The following is a 22,162-nucleotide window of genomic DNA, read 5'->3' on the forward strand; positions in this document are numbered from 1 at the left end:
GCCTGGGTGGCTCAGTCGGTTGGGTGTCCGATTTCGGCTCAAGTCATGATCTCGCAGTCCGTGAGTTCGAGCCCCGCGTCGGGCTCTGTGCTGACAACTCAGAGCCTGGAGCCTGTTTCGGATTCTGTGTCTCCCACTCTCTCTCTGACCCTCCCCCATTCATGCTGTCTCTCTCTGTCTCAAAAATAAACGTTAAAAAAATTAAAAAAAAAAAGATTCAAAATATCATTTGTTTTGGTGGGAAGGAAGTGCTTAAATATTAACTGCTTTATTGAGATAGATTAAATTCCTGATGTTAGAAGAAAACCTTGTAGGAGTTATAATGGCAGTGATCTATCACTGGAGAGATGACATGATTGCCTTTAATTCTTCCATGTTCTAAAAATCTTTTGAACTAGCAAGACAATGCAGCATTTAAAAGACTTGGTTTTAGATCTCTAATGAAGAATTATTTGTGATTGCTTTTATATTTGAGATGATATTCAAAAGTATATATTTGCCTCCAAGCACTTAATCTACCAAGTAGTTCTTAATGAAGCACTCACTCAGCTTCCTCCTCTCCCAGCCCACCCTGTAAAACAAACAAAAACAACTCTGGGAAATTCATAAACTGTTATCCTTCTTCAGAGTATTTATATTGCTGAGGAGCAAAAAGTCTTTAGGTTATTGATTATTATAATAGCTGAATAGTTGTAGAACTTTGGATGGGATGGAAGGGATATAATGCTAATCAGGTATCAGAGATGGCATTTGGAACTATGCTTGCCAAGATAGGTCTAGCCAAAAATAGTTGGTTCAGTCATTTGGTATTTCTGGTATTTGTATGTGTGTGTGTGTGTGCGTGCGTGTGTGCATAGCAATGGCCATAAACTCTTAAAGGATCCCCAAAACTTAACTCATTAGCTAATAGCAGTTTGGTAAATGGCAATTTTAGAAGCTTTATTAAAGTATGGCTGATAATTGAATGACATAAATGGGAATCAATTATGAGTATCCAAGCCTATAAAATTATTTTGGCATCCCAAAATAATATACATAGGGGTTTTTGGGTTTTTGTTTTTTTTTGTTTTTTTTTGTTTTTTTTTTTTGGTAGCTTTTTGTTCATTTAGATTGTTAAAAAAAAAAAAGTTTCTGGGTATTTATTCACAGTTCTAAAAGCTAGTTATTTTTCTTTTTGTCTAACCCAGGGTGTCAGTGTGGAGGCAGTTGATCCAGTGTTCCAAGCCAAAATGTTAGATATGTTGAAGCAGACAGGAAGGTAAGTATTCTAACTAATTTTATAAAGGAATAATGGGAAGTAGTTTTAGAAATGCGTTTCAAAAATCTGGATGTTTATGACTATCATACCTGGAAAAAAAAAGCCATGTACTTAATGTAAATTATCACTGTCAGTCCTGTGTACTACCTGTGTACTAGTATCTCTTTCTTCTATAATCAGAGAAATTTGCCAATGAGAAAATTGCCTCATGTTAAAATTCTCAACCATCACATAGTAAGCTTGGGCTGCAGCTTCCCTGTTCAGCATATGGAGTTACTGTCTGGTCATTTATAAATTGAAAGAGCTTGTATGTTCCATATATTGGAGAGTTGGGACTAAATAAGATTCTGGCTATTTAATTATATTAGGCATATGATTTTTAAAGACAGAGAAAGTAGAATTTAGATATTTTTCAAGTTTTTCCCCAGATTAAATCTCTCAGTAGTTGTCATTCTCTTGCTCAAATTCTTCTACTGTGGAAGAAACTTCAAAATTAATGTTAGCAAAAGGCTCAGCAGCTGAGCAGAACAGTGCAAATTGGTTTTTGACTGAGTTCCTAGTTCTACTGCTGGTTTAATTGATATTTAATCCTTTCACAACAGTGGATCCTGGTGTCCATTGTTAACAATGTACTCTGCCTGGAAAATCCTATTCCCAGAGCTAAGGAGTTAAAGAGTAGATATTTACTTGAATGCTGAAAGGGTAAAAACTGGCTCAGAGAAAGTGTGGTAACAAGGTGAAAAACTGAAAGCCGTATCTACCACTGCTAATGTGCATCTCTTAATGATAGCACTCCTTTGTCATGCTTATTCATTTCCATGTTTTCTGGATAATATGGTGTATGATTTCAATGTTTCTAATGGTGCTTTTTCACACCTGTGTGTTTTTCATCTCTTCTTCATTTATACCCTGTTAGTGTGTTGTTTCTTTTCATAGCATACATGTGTATTACTTGTTCTGTTCTGAACTGCTGAATGCCCTCTTTGTTTCAGGCCTGAGATGGTTGTTGGTTGGTATCACAGTCACCCTGGCTTTGGTTGTTGGCTTTCTGGTGTGGATATCAACACTCAGCAGAGCTTTGAAGCCTTGTCGGAGAGAGCTGTGGCAGTGGTTGTGGATCCCATTCAGAGTGTAAAAGGAAAGGTAGAGTAGATTCTATCTTTATTAGCACCTACTGCCACATTCTGTTTACAGATACATTAGATTAAAATTTCTTTTGTTTAGAGCAGGATTTGTACACACACAGAAAAAAAAAAACCCTGACCGTGTATTTAAAAACACAAACAAAAAACTGTACAAGTCGAAAAATGTGTCTTGGTATAATTAGCAATATAACTATTTGGAGATTTGTTTCTACTTTAATCAGCTAAAATTGTCTAATCATAGATGTTTATTTTTAAATTTAATTTTATTTCATAGATTTAGGAACATTAAACCACATAAAAGCCTGCTATGCACATTTTATTATTATTTTAGTAAACATTGTTTTATCTTCCTTTATTTTAAAATGGTGAATTTGGGATTGGCACAACATTTTATGTCTCTAGTTAAAGACTCTCTGTTTTGCAGACATTGTATAGAACATATTCTGGAGTTGGATGTTCCAAATGTTTTAGACAATGAAAACTTGACCCAAAGACTTGGTATCAGCCATTCGCATTTTTGGAGTGAGGACGCAGATGAATGATTAAATATGCTAAATGATTCAGAAAAGAGATTAACTTGCAAAGCATATTGGGTTATAGTTGTTCTTTGTTGAAATCTTTTGTTCTTGTTTAGTTCTTTTTTTTCCCCCCTTCGTTCTCTCTCTCTTTCTTTCTTTTTTTTATTTCTTTCTTTCTAGCCCCATATGCCATTTTCCTATTTCCTGCCTCATGACAGCAGGGAGCAGCTCTATTATCACCTTCACAGAGCTGTCTGCAAATGTGAGAGGCAATTCGATTTTGCTCAACCACAGGGAGAGTGGATTAGAAAAACTACAGAACATACAGAAATTGGCTAGGTGGTTACTGCTTTAAAATACTGCTGAGGTGTCTTGTTTGAGCATGTACTTCCATTGTAGTGTAGAATAATTGTTAAAATCACAATACATTTATGGAATCCTTTTTATGCAGCTTTTACAAATAATTTTTAGAGCACTTAAAAATAAATATTAGCCTGCTATCTATCAGACCTGGAATTTGCTAGTATTGCAGATTACATTTATATCTGCTCACCAGCTCAAACAAACTAAATATGGCTATTAAACGTGGAGTTTTTATCTGTTTTGAATTTGAAGTTGAACACTTTCTGACATCCTATCATTATGACGAATAAAAATTGAGGTCTTCCCTAAATCATGATCCTATTAGATGTGATTTAGTTTTTCAGAGGTGGAAACTAGCCACAGAAACAATAATAATAGAAACCAATGTAGTAGATAATTCAAAGAGGATCACTTCTGATGCTTGCTGTATACCTGTATTTCAGTTTATTCTTTTTAAAACTATATTGTTACTTAACTAATACAGATAAAAGGAGTTAAGTCCTTGAATTTTGTTAGTTTTATGAATTAAAATACAGTATGATACTTCCCTAAGTTTAATTCTCTGATACGGTACCTTTTTAATAACTCACAATTAACTCATTTAAGTAATAATTATTATTTTAGAAATATAACAGTTATCCAGTTAAGTACCCCCACCACAATATTTACAAAAGATAATTGAAGCTTAATTTTAAGTATAATTAGAGTTCTGTCTTGTTTATAGTATCTTGATGTCAGTTTTAGTTTCTAAACCTAGTTTAGGTATTATATAACATTGGTATTTGCATTGTTTATTTCTGATTAATCATAATTCATGTTAAAAGAATGACTTTCATTAAAACACTTGCATGACAGAACTGATGTCGTATGGTAAATGTAGTTATTTTTTCAAAATAATATATCTAAAATTACTTTATAAAATCATATGTATCATTGTCTAGTTTTACATGTCATAAAAAATATTTTTGAAAAATAGAGTATAAGTATCTGTCATCGATGATTCACATCACTTCTTGCACCCAACATAGATTCGTATAGTTAATATTACCTGAAATAAGGATCCAGTTCTTTCTCAATAGTGTAACTTCATCTGTAGGATGTCTGAGTTTGGTTATAATTTATGGTTCTTTTAGTGTCAAGACTTCTCAAAACTGTAAGCCAAACTTACGTATATAAACTTAAAAAAAAACAAGAGTAACATAGGATTCTCCCTCTCCCCTTCCCTGCATGTGATTTATCAAAGCTGTCAAAATATTTAGCAAAACAATGATTAGATCAAGAGTTAAAATGACAATCTATATATAAATTATTCACATTGAGTCTCTGTTCACTTAGTACCTCTTTCCTGTATGTTTTATATTTTCATTTTCATAAATCCCAATATTATCTGTTTTTGAGTGATGAGGTAATTACTAATTCTTTGTAGTCTCATTAACTCATAATGTTTGATTTCCTTTTATAGTGACTTGAGTGTGTATTTATGGAATTATTGCTGTGTGCCAGGTATTGTGGTGATAAATTTTCAACTTGTCTCATGTATTCTTTAGTAATTCTGGGGATACAGGCAGTATTATTACTCCATTTTATCAATGAAAAGGTAAAAAAAAAAAATTAGGGTCAAAGAGATTACCCAAAATCATAGCATTATTTTTTAATTTTTATTTTGTAATGTTTATTTTTGAGAGAGAGAGAGAGAGAGCAAGTGGGGGGTGGGGGCAGAGAGAGAGAGAGAGAGAGAGAGAGAGAGAGAGATACAGAATCCAAAATAGCTGTCAGCACAGCTCTGAGCTGTTAGCACAGAGCCTAACGCAGGGCTCGAACTCACGAACTGTGAGTTCATGACCTGAGCTGAAGTCAGATACTTAACCAACTGAGCCACCCAGGCGCCCCCAAAATCATAGCATTATTAAGCAGCAGAACAAGGATACAAATCAGGTCTATAAAATTTCAGAGCTCAAACTGTTTTAATGGCTCTTTAATATTAGACAGTTACAAACTATATAATTAGAGTAACACAGAATTGGAAAATGAGTACCAGAGGTCATTACCACACCCTTTCTTAACTTATTTGGATAGGTATCACTTCCCTCAGTGTAAATCAGGGTAAGGGGCTACACATTTTGTCTAAGTTCTCAATAGTTCCCTATACTATTTATAGTAGTTATTTATTAATTGATTTTTCTTATACAGTATTCTGTTAATTAAAAAAAAAAAAAAAGACAATTTAGACAGACCTGTTCCTGTCAGCTTTTGCGACATCCCTAGGGCCAAACATTGAGACCTACGTAAATAATAAAATACACTATATGATAAAGAATCCACAGTATTCTGTATATTATGTAATCCTGTAAATGCTTAAAAATGATACAGGTAGAAAATGTTAATAACATGCATAATTTAAATGGAGAGTAAGCTATAGAAATTACTGGTGAGTCTCACTCTAAACTTCTCAGTGAAATAGTTAAAAATCTGTTTTAGTTTATTTGTAAAATACGCATATTCAGATATTCTAAACTTCAGTTCTCAAGTAATAAAGTGACAGCCTCTTGCTTAAAGTTTTGTTGTCTTGAATATATAGCCCACAACTGGACTTGATCCAGCAGCAAATTTAGAAGTTGTAACATGATTATACTGCGTCCTTAGGGCAAAAAGAATGATGACTGTACAAAATCATAAAACTACCATGCAACTATTACTTCTTTTGAGAACCTATTTCCTTATCACAATTCCTATCAGTAAAAATGTTCAGATGTTACCTGCTGTTAACAATCTCCATGTTTTGTTTCCTATTTTGAAAACAGTAAAAGAGGAAAAAAAAACCCTCATAACCCTTTAGTCCATATAAATCTTCACACTGGCTGGGTTTTCTTGAAAAATTTCTGTTTACTCTGGTCAGAAATCCTGTTTATCAGCAGGGATTTCTTAAGTACATCTGATGTGCCTGTGTGCTAATGATTCTAAAAAATGTCTTTTTGTGAAGATAAGTCATATACATTTAGTGTCACTAGTGAGCCAGATAACATTCTGCCAATTATATGCTTGATAACCCTATGTTGCATACTGGTAGAATACAAATTATACTGATACTGCTTTGTTTCTGTAACTAAGTATTAAGGTGGTTGCTAGAGAGAAATAATCCAGCAGATACTTATTTGGAACCTTGTATGTGCCAATATGCAATAAAGTAGTACTTGCATAGCAAACATAGTAAATGGAAATTAAATTAGAAAGAAATTGGTATGGCTGCACAAAGTAAATGAAGCTTGGACTGAGTCTTGATAGCACATTACTCAGAAAAGATAAGTTTGTACCTTCTGGAGGAGAATGTAGAAACAGTTCTACTCCAGATTGTATACCTAGCCTCTTTGTTCATGCTTTTTCACAGATACGTTAGAATGTAAAATGAACAGTTTTTGATGATGTTGTTTTTAGTCAGCATTTTATAAAAAAGATAGGACTTTGAAGAATAAATGCAAATATTGGAGGAAAGAATTAAGGAATGAACATAAGAGCTTACCTTTTATTTTCAAGAGATTTAGAAGGTTTTGTCTTTTTCAGGGTAAGGAGGGCAAATATTTTACTTATCCAGAAATTTTGTATTAGAAGTTTTAAGATGGTGGAGATTTTAAACTACTCAAAAATAGTTTTGTTTTAGCGTTTTCTTCTTATTGTCATAAAGGCAGGGCATAGAGTAATGAAGAGCATGGGCTTTGGGATCAGGCCTGCATTCGAATCCCATTTTTATCTCTTTATCTCCTCTCTGTAGTATGACTTTGAGCAAGTTGCCGAATCTAGAACTTCAGTTTTCTCATCTATAAAACAGGGGTTTTGGTACCTGTCCCATAGTATTATGAAATGATCTATGTAATGAGTAGGGTGTGCATGCCATACAGGAGATGTGCAGTAAGTGACATTATATTCTGAAGGTTAAAATAATTGGTACTTTTAAAAGAGGTTTACAACTAGCATATTTAAAAATATGGAATGTGAATATTTCTGACAATCTTTTAAGAACAAGTCTATACATTAACTGACTTGCTCATTTTAAGAAGATGAAGGCAATGACTACAAAAGAAATGGAAACTTCCCCTGTATTTTGTATTTCTTAATTTAAGAATACTTAATCAGCTCATTCTTTTATTGAGCAGTTACTATTTTTCTGACATATTTCTCTAGGACATTCTGATGAAGAGAAAAATAATTACATTAAAATTCTGGCCTTTGAAATGCAGTCAAACTTTCAAGTGATTAATGTATTGCACCCAAATTGTTTTGTTCATCTGCCTACGTATTAGCTTCCCTACAAGATTGGGGCCTCTTTCAATGGGGAAATGTTTTCATATCTGGGAATTTATGTAGTGTCTTGGAAAAAAAAATCATTTTCTTCATAAATGTTTATAAAATAAAATCAAAGAATGAATGTGTGTCAGTGGTCAGCCAGCCATTACCAGTTTTGGCTTTTAGCATACAAAAAACTGGTTAATTTTATGAGGTTTAGTAATTTTTATGTTATTGGTTACAGAGTCATTTATTAAATAAGTGAAATGTGGGATTGATAAGGTCAGTGAGCCAGTTCATAGATATTAGCCTTGATGAGTATGAACTTTGTGTAATGTAATCAGAGCTAGAGTTCATGTGTAACATGCTATTTGCCTTCTAAAGATAGTGAAAGATACGCAGAATACCTGTTATTCATAAGTTGTTTGTTTGTTTGTTTGTTTGTTTTTCATCGGTATCCCATAAGGGTCAGTTTGGGCTGGATAGTCCTAATCTCAGATTGTATACACACACACACACACACACACACACACACACACACACACACCTTCATCTAGTTTTCCAGATTGCAAGAGAAAAATAGAAAATAGGACACATAAAAATTCTATTTCTACTCCTAATATAGCTCTGTGAGCATACCCATCCAACTCTTGGAACAAGTTTAGTTACTATATTATCTTTTGTTTGCTTCCTGTTTTACACTCTTATTATCAATTTGAAGTTTTATAAAATTCTCAGATTTAATTTGTGAGGCTACCTAAGAAATTATAGGTGCTAATGTGCCTACAGTATTCCCGATAGACAAGCTTAATAGTTTACAGTATTTATTTAGCTGATATAATCAGAAATTGTCAGCTACGAATGTTAAAGCAATTTTATGTTTAAAGTTCTAAGAAACATAAATCTTATATGGAACTAACAGTTCTTAGTATAGTTCTTTTAATTTATAGTTCCTGTATTAATAATGTAGTCTCTGACCTACTTTATTATTGTTTAGTACTTATTATGCATTTTGGATGATATAAATCCACTTCAAATTAAGCTGTTTCAGTAAAGGTATAGGAGAACCTTTAAAACTCTTTCCATTATCTGTAAGAATATTATTTATTGACTTTTGATTCTTGAATACTTTTCTTCCCCCACTCTAAAGATCCTTGGTCATTGATTTAACAGGTACTTCCTGATCACTACTGTGTCCCAGGCATACACTGGAGACCTAGAGAAGAACAAGATCTATCCCGTTATTAATTCCAGTATTGTGCCAGCAAATGGAAATCATAACTTTGTAGGGGAAGCTTTTCCATAACCCATATATATATATAGTAATTGTTTAAGATCATACTGAAATGATTTGACATTAGCCCTTGTTAATTGTGAGGATGTTTCTGTACCCGGGACTTAGTTTTAATAGATTTAATATGTTCTTATCATTGGGGGTAGATACTTTTGTAGGTCATAGTTGATTCCTGAATGATTATTCTTAGATGACTAGGAAGCTAATTAATAGATGCCCAGTGCCACTTCTTACATTCCAAATTGCTTTACTGTATGCAGTTTTTATTCCAAACGTAGGTCAGTACTTGGTGATGTTTGGGTTTTTTGGTTCAGTATGTCATGGAAGAGTACTTTATGAATTTCAAAACTGGTCAGTGATAGGAGGTGGGAAGTATATATTTTGTAAAGATAGTAATTAGATATTTATAGATAATGACCCTTTTTTGAGGAAGAATGAACATGAATGATAAAACTTTATATAAAATGCTTTCCTTGGAGCTCTTGGTTTAAATAGGTGTTTATTCTATACCATATTATGTATGCCAGGTACTCTTCTGGGGAATGGGTATTTATTTGATGGTGAGTAGCACACAAAGCTGCTGTCGTAACTGATCTCAGAGTAGTCTTTTCTTGTTTTGTGATAGGAGAAAGTGTTATATCAAATAGCTTCGTGGTGAAGAGTACTGACTTTGGCGTGTTGTGTATGTACAGATCGTAGTGGTATCACTTGCTGGTTGTGTCACTTCATTTAATTTATCCAAGTTCTCTGAGCCTCCATTTTCTCATCCATAAATTGAGAATATTAATACTTACCTCTTGGTTGTTGAGAGATTTAAACAAGATAATTTCTATACAGTATTTAATTAATAAGCTCAATAAAAATACGAAAATGATACACAACAAAGTATTAACCATTACATATTTTTCTTACAAAAATGACCTTTCCTATTGGGAGATGGCAGTTTGAAGGATATGTTTGCATTTTTCTTTGAAGGTGATATTACAGCACAAGAAATGTATGTAAGTCCTTTATTCCTCGTATCCACCTGCCCTACCGTCTTGTTAACATGGTTGAGCTTCAGCCTTTAGTCTCTAAAGTCTTTTCTTTCTCTCCTTTTTGTGGAACTGTCAAGAAGCATATCAACTATATTGCTTTAGTTTGTGTATACCAGAAAGGAATCTGAAGTCACTTGTTCATTTAATATAGACTGTGAGTGAGTAGCCACCAGATAGAATTGGTACTCTGAGTTGGTATCAGACCAGTGACCCAGAGATGATAGTCTCTTGTATCATTAATAGTCCTCTGAGAAGTTCAGTCTTTAAGTTTAGTGTTTATTTGTCACAATCTAGAAATATCTGTTATACCGGAGTGTCAAGCAAGATTCCAGGCATATTGTCATTTTTAAAAAGAGATAATAATATTTAGCATAACTCTATACTTTTTAAAAAACTTTAATTAGGAATTTTCCCAAGGAAATAGAGTTCTTTAAATGTTTCTCCCTTGGGGTACCTGGGTGGCTTAGTTGGTGAAGCATCCGACTGCGGCTCAGATTATGAATCTTGTGGTTCATGAGGTCGAACCCTGCATCGGGCTCTGTGCTGACAGCTCAGAGCCTGGAGTCTGCTTCAGATTTTCTCTCCTTCCCTCCCTCCCTCTCTCTCTCTCTCAAAAATAAATAATAAACATTCAATTGTTTTTTCAATATTTCTCCCTCATTTTCTGTTGATGTTTTCATATGTCAAGTGCCTGCGGATGCCAAATTTATAATTCTGATTTGGTTTTGGAGTAGCTTTTTTCTAACTTTAACACTGTTGTAGTAGCAGTATTCTACCTTGTTTACCAGGTCAGTTTGGGTGTTCCAAGAAGCAGGTACCAAAATGGGATTAGGTGTGCAAGAGATTTATTATGGTAAGCACCTGTGATGGATAAAGGGGAGACCCTTCAGACAGCAGTACAGGTCTGACCCTGTAGAAGGAAAAAGGAAAGGTAGAATTGGGTAGGAAAAATACCAGACTACAACATGTTTCTGAGAAAGTTTCAGCCAGACTGATGGGGAGTCCTTGAATAAAATTGCCTTTAGAGTAATCCTAGGTTCTAGTACCGCCACGGTACTCATTCATTGGCTGGGAGTAGCCCAAGGAAAACATGACTTAGGGTGAACTCCCAGAAGATCCAAAGGTGTAGCATGTGGAGGTGGTGAGTCAGCGATGCTCTCTGAAGCAGGTTCTGTCTGAAAGGAGGTTTGAGCTGGCTACTCTGTGACTGCCACAGTTAATAACACTAAGAACTACAGTGGCAAGTACACATACGTTTTATTTAATCTTATCACCAACTCTGTGAGGTGTCGTTCATGAGCAAATGGAGACATTGAGAGCGTAAATAACTTACCCTGGATCGCTGAGCTAGCCATTGAAGAACCACAATTGTAACTTAGGCAGGATTCTGACTCCTGTGTCTCAAGCGTTTAGGTACCTATACTAGACCGACTACGTGCATACCAGAAAAAATCCTGCTGAACTTACTGTTTGCATTTTTTGATGCATGTCTTCACTTGTCAAAAAAAAATACATTATGCTAGTTCCACCCCATCCCCCTTTTCTCCCAGTATATTGAAGTTGTACTACAGATCTCTAGCTACAGTAAGCAGTTCTCCAAGGATGAAGAAAGAAAATGTACATACACATAGGAATTTCTTTTCCAGAGCTAAAATTGACATTTTATAAATAATTTCCGTGTTGCAAACTTGAGACTAAGAAATCACAGCAATTCAGTGATATGCATTTGGCATGAGTCAGTTTTAGTTCTTAGTGCTTTTCATTGGAAATGGCATAAAAAGTAAGATTTCTTTGAATTTTTTATGCTGTGGGCTTACAAGAGACAGAAGATGTTTTTCTCTTATAGATGTCTGGCAGTGCATGGCAGCAGAAGTAACGAAAGGGTCACAAACCCCAGCAGTACTCCCAGGTCACATGCACCCTTAATTTTTAAAGAATCTAGAGACAACCTAAGCAGTTGATAACAGGTCATTTCTAGGTGATAAAGAGTATTTGATATGGAGTGCTGCTACACTAGCATTTTTATAGTCATTAGATACGGTAGTAGGTGTATGTACTTTTAAATATGTAATGTAATTGGTAACTGAATTACAACCTTTTTTCTTTTTTTTTGACATTTGACATTGATTTTGAGGTCTTAAAAGTTTTCTTTCAAGCCTTAAAAAAAATCTGCTTCTGTTTATTTTTATGTAAACACTTTCCATAGTCATTGACTTCAATATAAATGCAATTGGAAATGCCAAAGGCAGCTACTGTTATAAGAGAGACACGGAGACGTAGAGATTATAATTCTAGTAACTACTGCCAAAAGTGCTTATGCATTTTTCTTTCAGAAACCTTTGTATTAAACTAATTTTAAGAGCTTTGCTTAAGAAGAGAGCCTCCTTTGAAAGTAAACATTGGGTTTACATAGGTTGATGCTTTAGAAATTTGTCTCTCAGTGACCTAGCAGTTGATAGAAAATATGAATTTGAAAATAAATAGCATATTGGATAAACTGTACTATACTTATGAAAGAAGCCAAAAAATTATGGATTAAGCTGAATTTGGAAATAATTACAGTTTTGAGTCCTAAACCAGATTCGTTATTAAAATGAAATGATAGGTCCTTGACCCTTGGGTGTGCTTGGAATAAATATGGAACACAGTATTGTTTTTAAAACTATTTTGCTTTTATAAGCTAAGACAGATGTACAAAAAAGATGCAGTTTTTATTTTGTATTGGCAGCTTCCAAATATTTAGTATCTATTTCCAAGAGTTGCAATTAGTAAAGCAACCATGGTACTGAAATCTGCACATCCCACAAGCTAATTATATTTGCAAGGTCAGAGTGAATACATATTTTCAGAAAAATAAAGGGTTATATAAATATGTGTCTTCTACTTGGCTGTTATATCACAGTTTGTTGATCTGGAGTATAATGTGTACAATTCACAAATTTGTCTGATAACAGAAAGTGGTGTGTGATTGTGTTTATTTTACTAACCAGTATATTCACAGCAATCACTTCCAAATATCTCTCCAGTAAAGATGTGTTAATTACAAAACAGACAAGGTCTTCTATTATATTAAAGCTACTAACAAGAAGACAGCAGGAATCACACATGTAAATAGCATCATCAACCCCTATTTTAGTCCTCTGTTTTGATCTGTGAGTTGCGCATAGACCAAAGGTGCTATTAAAGACTGAGTGTATGAAATAGGCAGCATTATATGAACAAAATTTATTCAACAAGAAAACAGACCTTTAACATGAATTTAACAAGCCTGAGAAATTATAAACTATCATATGCTGCAGATTCATGCAGTGATAATAAACAAAAAAGGAAAGTAAGAGGTTTCCCTAAGCTAGCCAAACTGCTAATGGTTTTGTTATAAGCTGTCTACTGTTGCAGTGACCTCTGAAAAGTCTCAAGGCACTTGTACCAGAAAAAATTAAATGGTCAGGCTGGTGGATAGATTCAATGTGGTATATAGGATTTCAGCATGGGAAGGAATTATAAAAGTCTAGCATCATATTCCTGAAAATATTCTTTATAGTTTAGTTTGGAAGTTTTTGTTAGTACATATTAATGAGGTAGTTTTTATGCAAAGAGTTTTGTCTAAATTACTATTTGGATTTATAAGATATAAACTGAACTGGTTTAATGTATGTATATTTTAAAACAAACTGTTTAGAAAATTCATATAGCTCCAAAAATGGATTCTTTCCCTTGTCCCCTCCCCCAAACCTTAATTAATCTTTGGGGGTTCTTTGTGCAGTATATTGTATCTAAGATACCGTTCTTATCCATGGAGTGACCACTTTGCTGTCATTGTGTTGCATCATGCTGTAAATACATAAACATGGAGAAATGCCTTCAGCTTATACACACCTCCAAGTGCTCACCAGGGCTTTTTCTTGAATCTTACTGTGGCATAATTAACACCTTCTTCACCCATTGCTCATTAGTGCACTGGACATTAATGAGTCTATTTTGATAGGTTGCTCTAAAGGAGAAACCCACTTATTCTCACAGCGCAGAAGGCAATTATAAAATTGTACAGAAATTAAAATGTAGACTATATTGCCATATTTATATTTTTATTGCGTACTAAATCTAATTTTGGTCTGCAGGTTGTTGAACATGTTAGTTTCCTTAAGACAGTTGCTATAGCGATGGCAGCAAATTCCTTTAATCTTGGTGTAGTTAAAGTATTATTTTCTATTGGCTATCATATTGCTGTTCAGGAATTGTCAATCTAAGCATGTAATTTCACACAGGCCATCATTTATTAGTTGAGCAGTGTATCACCTTTAAAATGTTTTATTTAATATAATTTTTTCTATTTTAGATTTGTTTCTAACGGATCATAATACCTACTTAGCTGGTATTTTCATTTCCTTTTTATGAAGTTTCACACCTGCTTATAATATTCCAGAGAAATATTACAGAGATTTTTGCATGTAAAATAGCTGCCTGCTGTTTGTTTAAAAGTGTTCAGTATAAAAAAAATACATAGACATTTTATTGTGATATATGATGGAATTTTCATAGTTCTGTAGGATTGTTTTTTTCCTACAAATGATTTTACTAAAATTTTAAAATGGAATCAAAGGTTTCTAAGAACAGTTGGGCCAAGATGATGCTTTGCTCTTAAGTTTACCGCAACACTTAAATGGTGGAAATTCTTAATCCTGCATTTATTTAAGTACATCTGTCTATTAAAATGGTCATTTTTCTCCTTTTGCTTACATTTTAATTTTAGCTTATGTGTTTTTTAGTAGAAAATTTTACTTCTTTGTTTTTTAAACAAGTGATTGAAATTATTTATGATGTTTTACTAAAGCATGCCTGATATTAGTACCTATTTTCATTATTGCTATATGAAAATAAATGATTAAAAAATTTTAAGTATAAGCAGGAGGTATAAACCTAGGCCATATTCATTTATATATAAATGTGAAAGTTGAGTCTGAATTTCAGTTATTGTAGAGGAAAGAAAAAAGTTTCCAAAACTATTAAATCATGTATGTTCTGGGGATACTTGGTTTTATTTTGAGGCAGGAGGACTCTTTGGGGAAATTCAGACTGTTAGAAATAAAAGCAAAATTCAAAGTTGATTTTTTTTTTTTTTTTTTTTGGCCTGCTGGAGTGGATACTTCTTGTAATGCTTCGGTCTAAGTTTGTATTCTTTGATACTGTTTGTTGACCCTTCATGGTAGCCTTTTAGAAAGGGTGATTTTCTTTTTCTTTCTTTAGATTTTGTTCTTTAGTGTACAGCATGCATACATAACTCTGAACAGATTTTTCAGATGTGATTAGATTTCATGTGGCTTAACTTAAAAATAAATTTTATTTTCTACCTCTTACTCAACTAAACTTACTCAACTATACTCAAACTAATACAGATGGGAAACAGTCTAGTTGATGGCTGCTTTTATAGCATTAATAAATCTCAGTTAAAGCACCTTTAAGGCAAATATAGAAAAATACATTATCTTGCTTAAAATTTTTTTTATGTGACGGCAGTATTGAGTTTATTATCTAGGTAATTGATTTAAATTCCCAGAAAGAAGTATCTGTCTTAAGTCCCAGTGCTTTACATAAAACTTAAACGAGTTCTATCAAATCCATGACAATGAACAGAAAAAAAAAAATGTTAGGATACTATGTGATGGTTGTTAAATTTCTTAATATAAAAGAACAGATAATACTGTATCATGTAAGACTATGTACTCTTTTTTTATGGAAATATTGAATACACTTAGAAAAAGATGATACCTACTGTTATTTCTGTACTATGAACTTAGGGCCATATCATTCTATACCATGTTCCTGGCTTAAAGCACAGATGACCTTGGTTTTTTCGTATTTGCCTCCTATTCTTGACAGTGGCTTGGATATTTAAGGCCATCAGACAAGGTATAAAGTCTTTTATAGTCACAAGAAGTAAAAGGTATCTGACTAGAAGAGAATACGTGGAGCAAGTGCCTTGCTGGCTGTAATTTTGTTGTCATTTCAAGTACTGTGGTAGTATAATTGATGTGACAGGGCTGGGCTTTACATGTGGTCCCTTAGCTTGTGCTCACTTTCAGTTTTAGTTTCTCTTTGTCATTCATTTTGATTAGGTAAAATTTAGGTGACAAACATGCACACCAATGAAGGCTGTTTGGTTGTGTAAGTTTAGTAATGATGTATTTCAATACTAAAGATGCAAAGTTAATGTTTTTCTTTACTGCTTCATGAAAATTGCAATAATTGGTGTCACCTTACATTACAAGATAGAGGGTGGTGTGCTGATGGCACAGTCAGCAGGAGGTTCTTTTTTATTAATATTATAATTAAATGATTTTCTGGAAATAGGCCAGAAACAGATGCAAGTTGATCATGCCTTGTCCACTGTTGCTTGGCATCATCACTTGCTTTTTAAAAAAGAATTGACCGGACACCTTATTTTTACAGGTTGTTATCGATGCCTTCAGATTGATCAATGCTAATATGATGGTCTTAGGACATGAACCAAGACAAACAACCTCAAATCTGGGTCATTTAAACAAGCCATCTATCCAGGTAATGCCTGTATTTGATAATGTGTTAAAACTCTGTTTTACATTTTAAAAGCCTATTATAAATGGTCATATTAAAATCTGATACTTAGCATTTTAATTTGTTTGCAATTAGTTTTTCTTGTGCTTGAGAAGATGATTATGGAAATTCTGTTGCAAAAGTTAGATTTACTCATTTATGAGTCCATTTTTTGTGAAGTCTTTAAACTTTCCTAACATAGTTTGAGGATACCCTTTTTGGGAGCATAGGGGAGCCTTTATCTTGAGAGTACCTTATGGCTTTGCATGGTTAACATTGTAGTCAAGGACCAACACAAGTTTCAGGTAGACTGTGTTAGGTATCACTATTGATTGGTTAGTAGACATTTCTCATAGCATTAAAAATGGGAAAATTGATGCACCTTGAGACAGAATTCCTAAATGGTACTTAAAGTTTTCTACCTTTTCTTTGTTTACTCTCCACATTTAAAACAAATTCTACAAAACATATCTGTGTATTACTTTTGATTCATTTATGTCCTGTTCTAATAATGTCAACCGTCGTTCTCACAGTTATGTGGGCATTTAATATCCTCCTGAGTGATTAATGTTTTCTGTGTATCATTCACGTGTCTCATTGTTTTTACACAAATCTTTATTGTTTGCAAAGATTATTTTAAATGTGTTTTTAAATGCACCACAAACTGTGTCTATATAGTTAATTGCTTCTCTGAAGATTAATTAAATAGACAGAAATACCAGTTTGGTTTAATAGAACACATAGGACAAAGACATTATAGTAGCTATTATTTCTTGCCTTCTGAAACCTTGCTCAGTCATATGATTGTCTTTGGGGAGTTGTGGCTTTGATAGTTAACCATGGTTAAGCCTGGGTTACACTCTGATAACTTTATACCTTTAGATGCTTACTTTTGTAGCAGTCGCTCATCTGAAATTTTCTGAAGTGAAATGTTTTGTTTCAAAGAATTGAGGTGTGTTGCTTTTGCATAAAATTTTTTTACAAGTCAGGGAAAACTGCAGAGTTTAATGAGTATGAAATAAGCTACCAGTGTTTTTGATTGGGTACAGACAAGCCCATGCTTGTATGTTCCAGGAGAATATATTATTGGACCTGTTTAGCCTGTGATAATGACCTTTCTTATAAACCCCCATAGTATCATACTGCTTCATTATTTTTTTGCAAAAGGTTAAGTAGCATCTCACAATCCAAGATCATTGTGATTACTACATGGTATATTTCTGCCAGAAGTTTTTACTAATTGCAAGTCAACAGCCACCTGTTGCCAATTTCGTGTCTTAAATGTAAACACTGCTTTTTAACTTTATAAATTGAGTAAAATCAATATTAAAATCTGTTTTTTTCTACAGCAGTCCAGTTTTTATTTCTCGGTGCTACTTTACCGTCTGTCATTTAAGGTAGACCTTATAAATAAAGCAAGTTCCAAACCCAAGTTAGAAAGACCTGTGTATATAATAGCTACAACATCATTGTTTTTCCTTTCATTTTAGTTTGTTTTGTCTTGTAATTAAAATCTGTAAATATATTTATTTCACGGTTTAAATAGCGCCCATCAGAATGTCATCTATCTGAGTGCTTTATAGTTTTAAGACAATTTCAGTACTAAAACACTCAAATGGGATTAAGCCAACAAGTGACAGAACAAAGTCACACCTTAAAACTATTTCTCCCATCCAAGTACTAACCAGGCCCAACTCTGCTTAGCTTCCGAGATCAGACGAGATCGGGCGCGTTCAGGGTGGTATGGCCATAGACAAAACTATTTCTTAGTTTTCTAAGACAAGCTAGAAAGAAAGCAACCCAGAAGAATCTGAAATGAATGGTAATATTTATAATGGACTTTTAATATATGTTAGCAGAATCTTTGACTTGGGGATCAGGAGCCTTTCCAAAAGGCTTTTATTTTGAAGGAAAATTAGTTCGTGTTAAGAGGGGCCTTCCTCCTAAACCAACTTCTTTGTAACTGGGGATAGAAACCACTTATGCTGGTGGTTACTAATGCTTCTCTAACATTGATTTTTTTTCTGTTATACTTACAGTAGTGGGGAAAATTATGATTATTTTATAGATTACTGTTTAATAATTTGAGGAAAATTCAAAATATGTTAAGAAAAAGGTTATAAAATAGGATATAAAGGTTCTCTTAGCAAATACATATTTTATAAACTGTGCCTATGTATCTATACCAAGATATTAGCATTGATTACTTTTGGTGGTGGCATTATGGAATTTTTTTCCTGTTTTTCCTTTTCCGTGGTTCCTAAACTTACTACTGTGAAACGTTTATTACTTAAAGAAAACATTATTTTTAAAACACTAAAACAGGGTTGAAATAGGTACCATAAAACAAAGCTAATAGACAAAGTTTATGTTAACTTCCATGTTTTAAATAAGGGAAGCCATTTTAATCCTGATAGGCAGAAGTATAGTGCCCACCCTATGGACTTCTGTTTTAATATATGAGACTTTGTATTATTTTGTCCTTGGAATATTTGACCATTATTGTCAAAGGTAATAGGATTGAGAGTTAACAAGCATTTTATTTTAGTAACTAAAAATTTTAAACTATATTTCATTTAAACTGTTAAGAGCATTTCAAATCTTTGAGAACCATAGTATAAGTGAAGCTTGGGCTGTGAACTGCATGGAAATTTGGTAACTTTTGATGCACAGATGCATTGTGCAAGGACCGTGAGCCTCTAAGTGTAGCCCTGAATACAATTGCATTGTCTAACAGAGTTTTAAGCTGTTTGAAAAACTTTTTTTTTTTTTTTTTGAGGAGTTATAAAACTATTGCCCTGGAAGGAACCATTGAGGCCCAGAAAGTTCAAAATTTGCCCAGGTTTCATAGTGAATTAACGTAGGAACTGATATTTATAACCTGTGCTCCTGGTTCTTTATACTGCACTTGGAATTTAATTACATAATGAATTTTAGCACAGATAATATATTTATACAGTTCAAAATTTAAAAGGTACAAAAAGGTAGTTAGCAGAATTTGAATAAATGTTTGAATAACTCAAATGGTGATTGATTTTGAAGTTTATTTCACTGTAATGATTACTTGTATACTTGTTTTGAATTTGTCATGCCAATAAAATTATGAAGCTCTACTCTAAAGATGAACTAAAACAGCATAGAAGTAACCTGGAAGTTAATCAACATATCTCAAAACTCCCCTTTGTCTATGGTCCTCCAAACCATTCTTCATCTAGAACAGATAGCACCTTACTCTGATAATGAGTACCAACCTAGGCAGAATTTTCTTCTTGAAAGGTTACAGGATTTGAGCATAGAAAACCAGGATCAGGATATACAGGAAGCACATAAATAAGCTAAATGCTGTTAGTAAATCCAAAATATACTATCATAGAAACAGTGTTGTAAAAGGTGGCTGGTTTCCCAGGCCAGCCACTGAAAGCTTATTTAGCCCATAGTATACAATATTATAGAATAGAATCAGGCTTTTATAACAGTGCTTCTCTGAGAAACTGCTACGGATTTAAAAGAAAAAAAAATTTTAATGTTTATTTATTTTTGAGAGAAAGAGAGCATGAGGGGGAGAGGGACAGCGAGAGAGGGAGACACAGAATCGGAAGCAGACTCCAGGCTCTGAGCTGCCAGCACAGAGCCCGATGTGGGGCTCATACTCACAAACCATGAGATCATGACCTGAGCTGAAGTCGGATGTTCAACCGACTGAGCCACCCAGATGCCCCGAAACTGTTGAGGATTTTAAGTAGCCAATTAATGAATGAACTTTGGGAATGAACCCTGTTTTAATGAAGATTTTCCTAAATTTTCCTAAGTCCATCATATGTTTGTTAAGTGTAAATCAAAAAGTTATGTAGTGATGTTTTAGGAACTTTCCTAGCTGTATAACTTTCTTCTTTATCTCTCTGACATACTGTGGCCTTTTTTGTATATTCTGTTTAATTTGTAATTTGACCCTTCCAAATGGTTAGTTCTCCCTCTTGATAAAACTAATCTTATGTTTGGTATATGCTGCCTCAACTTGTCAACTAAATTGGTTAATTTTTTTTTAATGTTTATTTATTTTTGAGACGGAGAGAGACAGAGCATGAACGGGGGAGGGGCAGAGAGAGAGGGAGACACAGAATCGGAAGCAGGCTCCAGGCTCTGAGCCATCAGCCCAGAGCCCGACGCAGGGCTTGAACTCACGGACCGCGAGATCGTGACCTGAGCTGAAGTCGGACACTTAACCGACTGACCCACCCAGGCACCCCTAAATTGGTTAATTTGAGAGAATTTAATATTCACTGAGGCTGAGTTTGGGGGGCTTATGTGGAAGGAGGACTGTACCTGGCCGAATTATTGTGATTTGGAATATGCTGGTGTTACACAGTGCTCACTTACTCAGTGAGTAAGTGAAACTGGAAGACTGCTTGGGGATATCATTTTATTTAAGCTTAAATATTTTTTATTATGATAACTACTACTCTTTCATGCTGTGTTAGTTTTACCTCTTTTACCTAAATAATGTTAAGTGAAAAGTAGGTAGTGCCTTCAAATCCCAAACTGTATATTTTAGCAGTATAATTACCCTCCAAAATGTAGACTGTGGGCACACTGGCTGATTTTTGCGTTTATTGGCTATAGGTGTTACTAGCTTTATGGCTGCTATGTAGAAGTATGTAGTTAGGGCATTGTACAAAGGCACTTCAATGAGGGGACAATTGGCAACTGAAATCTAGTGTTAAGTTCCACTCTCCACTTGGGCTTTATCCACCGGAAGGACTAGTACCTTTTTCTGATTCTTCTACCCAGAGGATACACTTCCTAATTTACATAAATACTAGTACATATTAAGGGAGGCCCTGATTAATTCCACTTTTTTTTTTTTAATTTTTTTTAACGTTTATTTATTTTTGAGACAGAGAGAGACAGAGCATGAATGGGGGAGGGTCAGAGAGAGAGGGAGACACAGAATCCGAAACAGGTTCCAGGCTCTGAGCGGTCAGCACAGAGCCCGATGTGGGGCTCGAACACACAGACCGCGAGATCATGATCTGAGCTGAAGTCGGAGGCTTAACCGACTGAGCCACCCAGGCGCCCCTAATTCCACTTTTTGATCTGCATAGCACAGCATTTGTGAGCACTGAAATTTGACTCACTACTGATGATTATTGAGATGAATAAGGATTTAATAGATACATTTAGTACTTTAATTTTGCACATCAGCCATTTTATTATAGCAGATGTTAGGATAAGAATGGATTGTTATAGTACATATTAAAATGTTTTAGTACTTGGTGGAATGATTTTTGCTAGTAGCAAAGTTTTAAAATAAGACTGGCTATGCTTTGTTTTTATCCTGGTCCTTTAAAGTGTAAAGACTTATGAATCCAAGAATTTCCTAAGATACGTTGTGGCATAGTATGGTAGAAAAAACATGGGCTTTGGAGCCAGAAGTACTCAGGTTCAAATCCCATCTTTGCCTTGATATAAAACTGGTACAGATTAAGAATTGTGTTATATTTTCTTCATCTGTCAAAATACAAATAGAACCAGTCTACCTTACTGGGTTGTTGTGAAGATTAGAAGACTTAATGTGCAAGACAGAGGCTGAGTATTCATTAAATGTTTCCTTTCTACCCCTTCCTCCTCTACCTCAATACCTTAAGACCTTAACTGTAAAATTCCAACAATTAGAGAGTGTGGTGGTGGTTTTGGTCAGC

General features: G+C 34.1%; 1 protein-coding gene across 2 annotated transcripts in view; it reads left to right on the forward strand.

Moving 5' to 3' along the window:
• PSMD14 (proteasome 26S subunit, non-ATPase 14) overlaps nt 1-22,162 on the forward strand; it is a 97,034-nt gene that overhangs the window by 55,230 nt on the left and 19,642 nt on the right. For both annotated transcript variants that reach the window (XM_006935316.4, XM_045033869.1), the window contains exons 6-8: nt 1,188-1,258; nt 2,251-2,401; nt 16,341-16,448. In XM_006935316.4, coding sequence (XP_006935378.1) covers nt 1,188-1,258; nt 2,251-2,401; nt 16,341-16,448 — 330 coding nt within the window. The remainder of the gene's footprint in view (nt 1-1,187; nt 1,259-2,250; nt 2,402-16,340; nt 16,449-22,162) is intronic.

Source organism: Felis catus, chromosome C1 (assembly GCF_018350175.1).
Source record: "Felis catus isolate Fca126 chromosome C1, F.catus_Fca126_mat1.0, whole genome shotgun sequence".
NCBI classification, from domain to species: Eukaryota; Metazoa; Chordata; class Mammalia; order Carnivora; family Felidae; genus Felis; species Felis catus.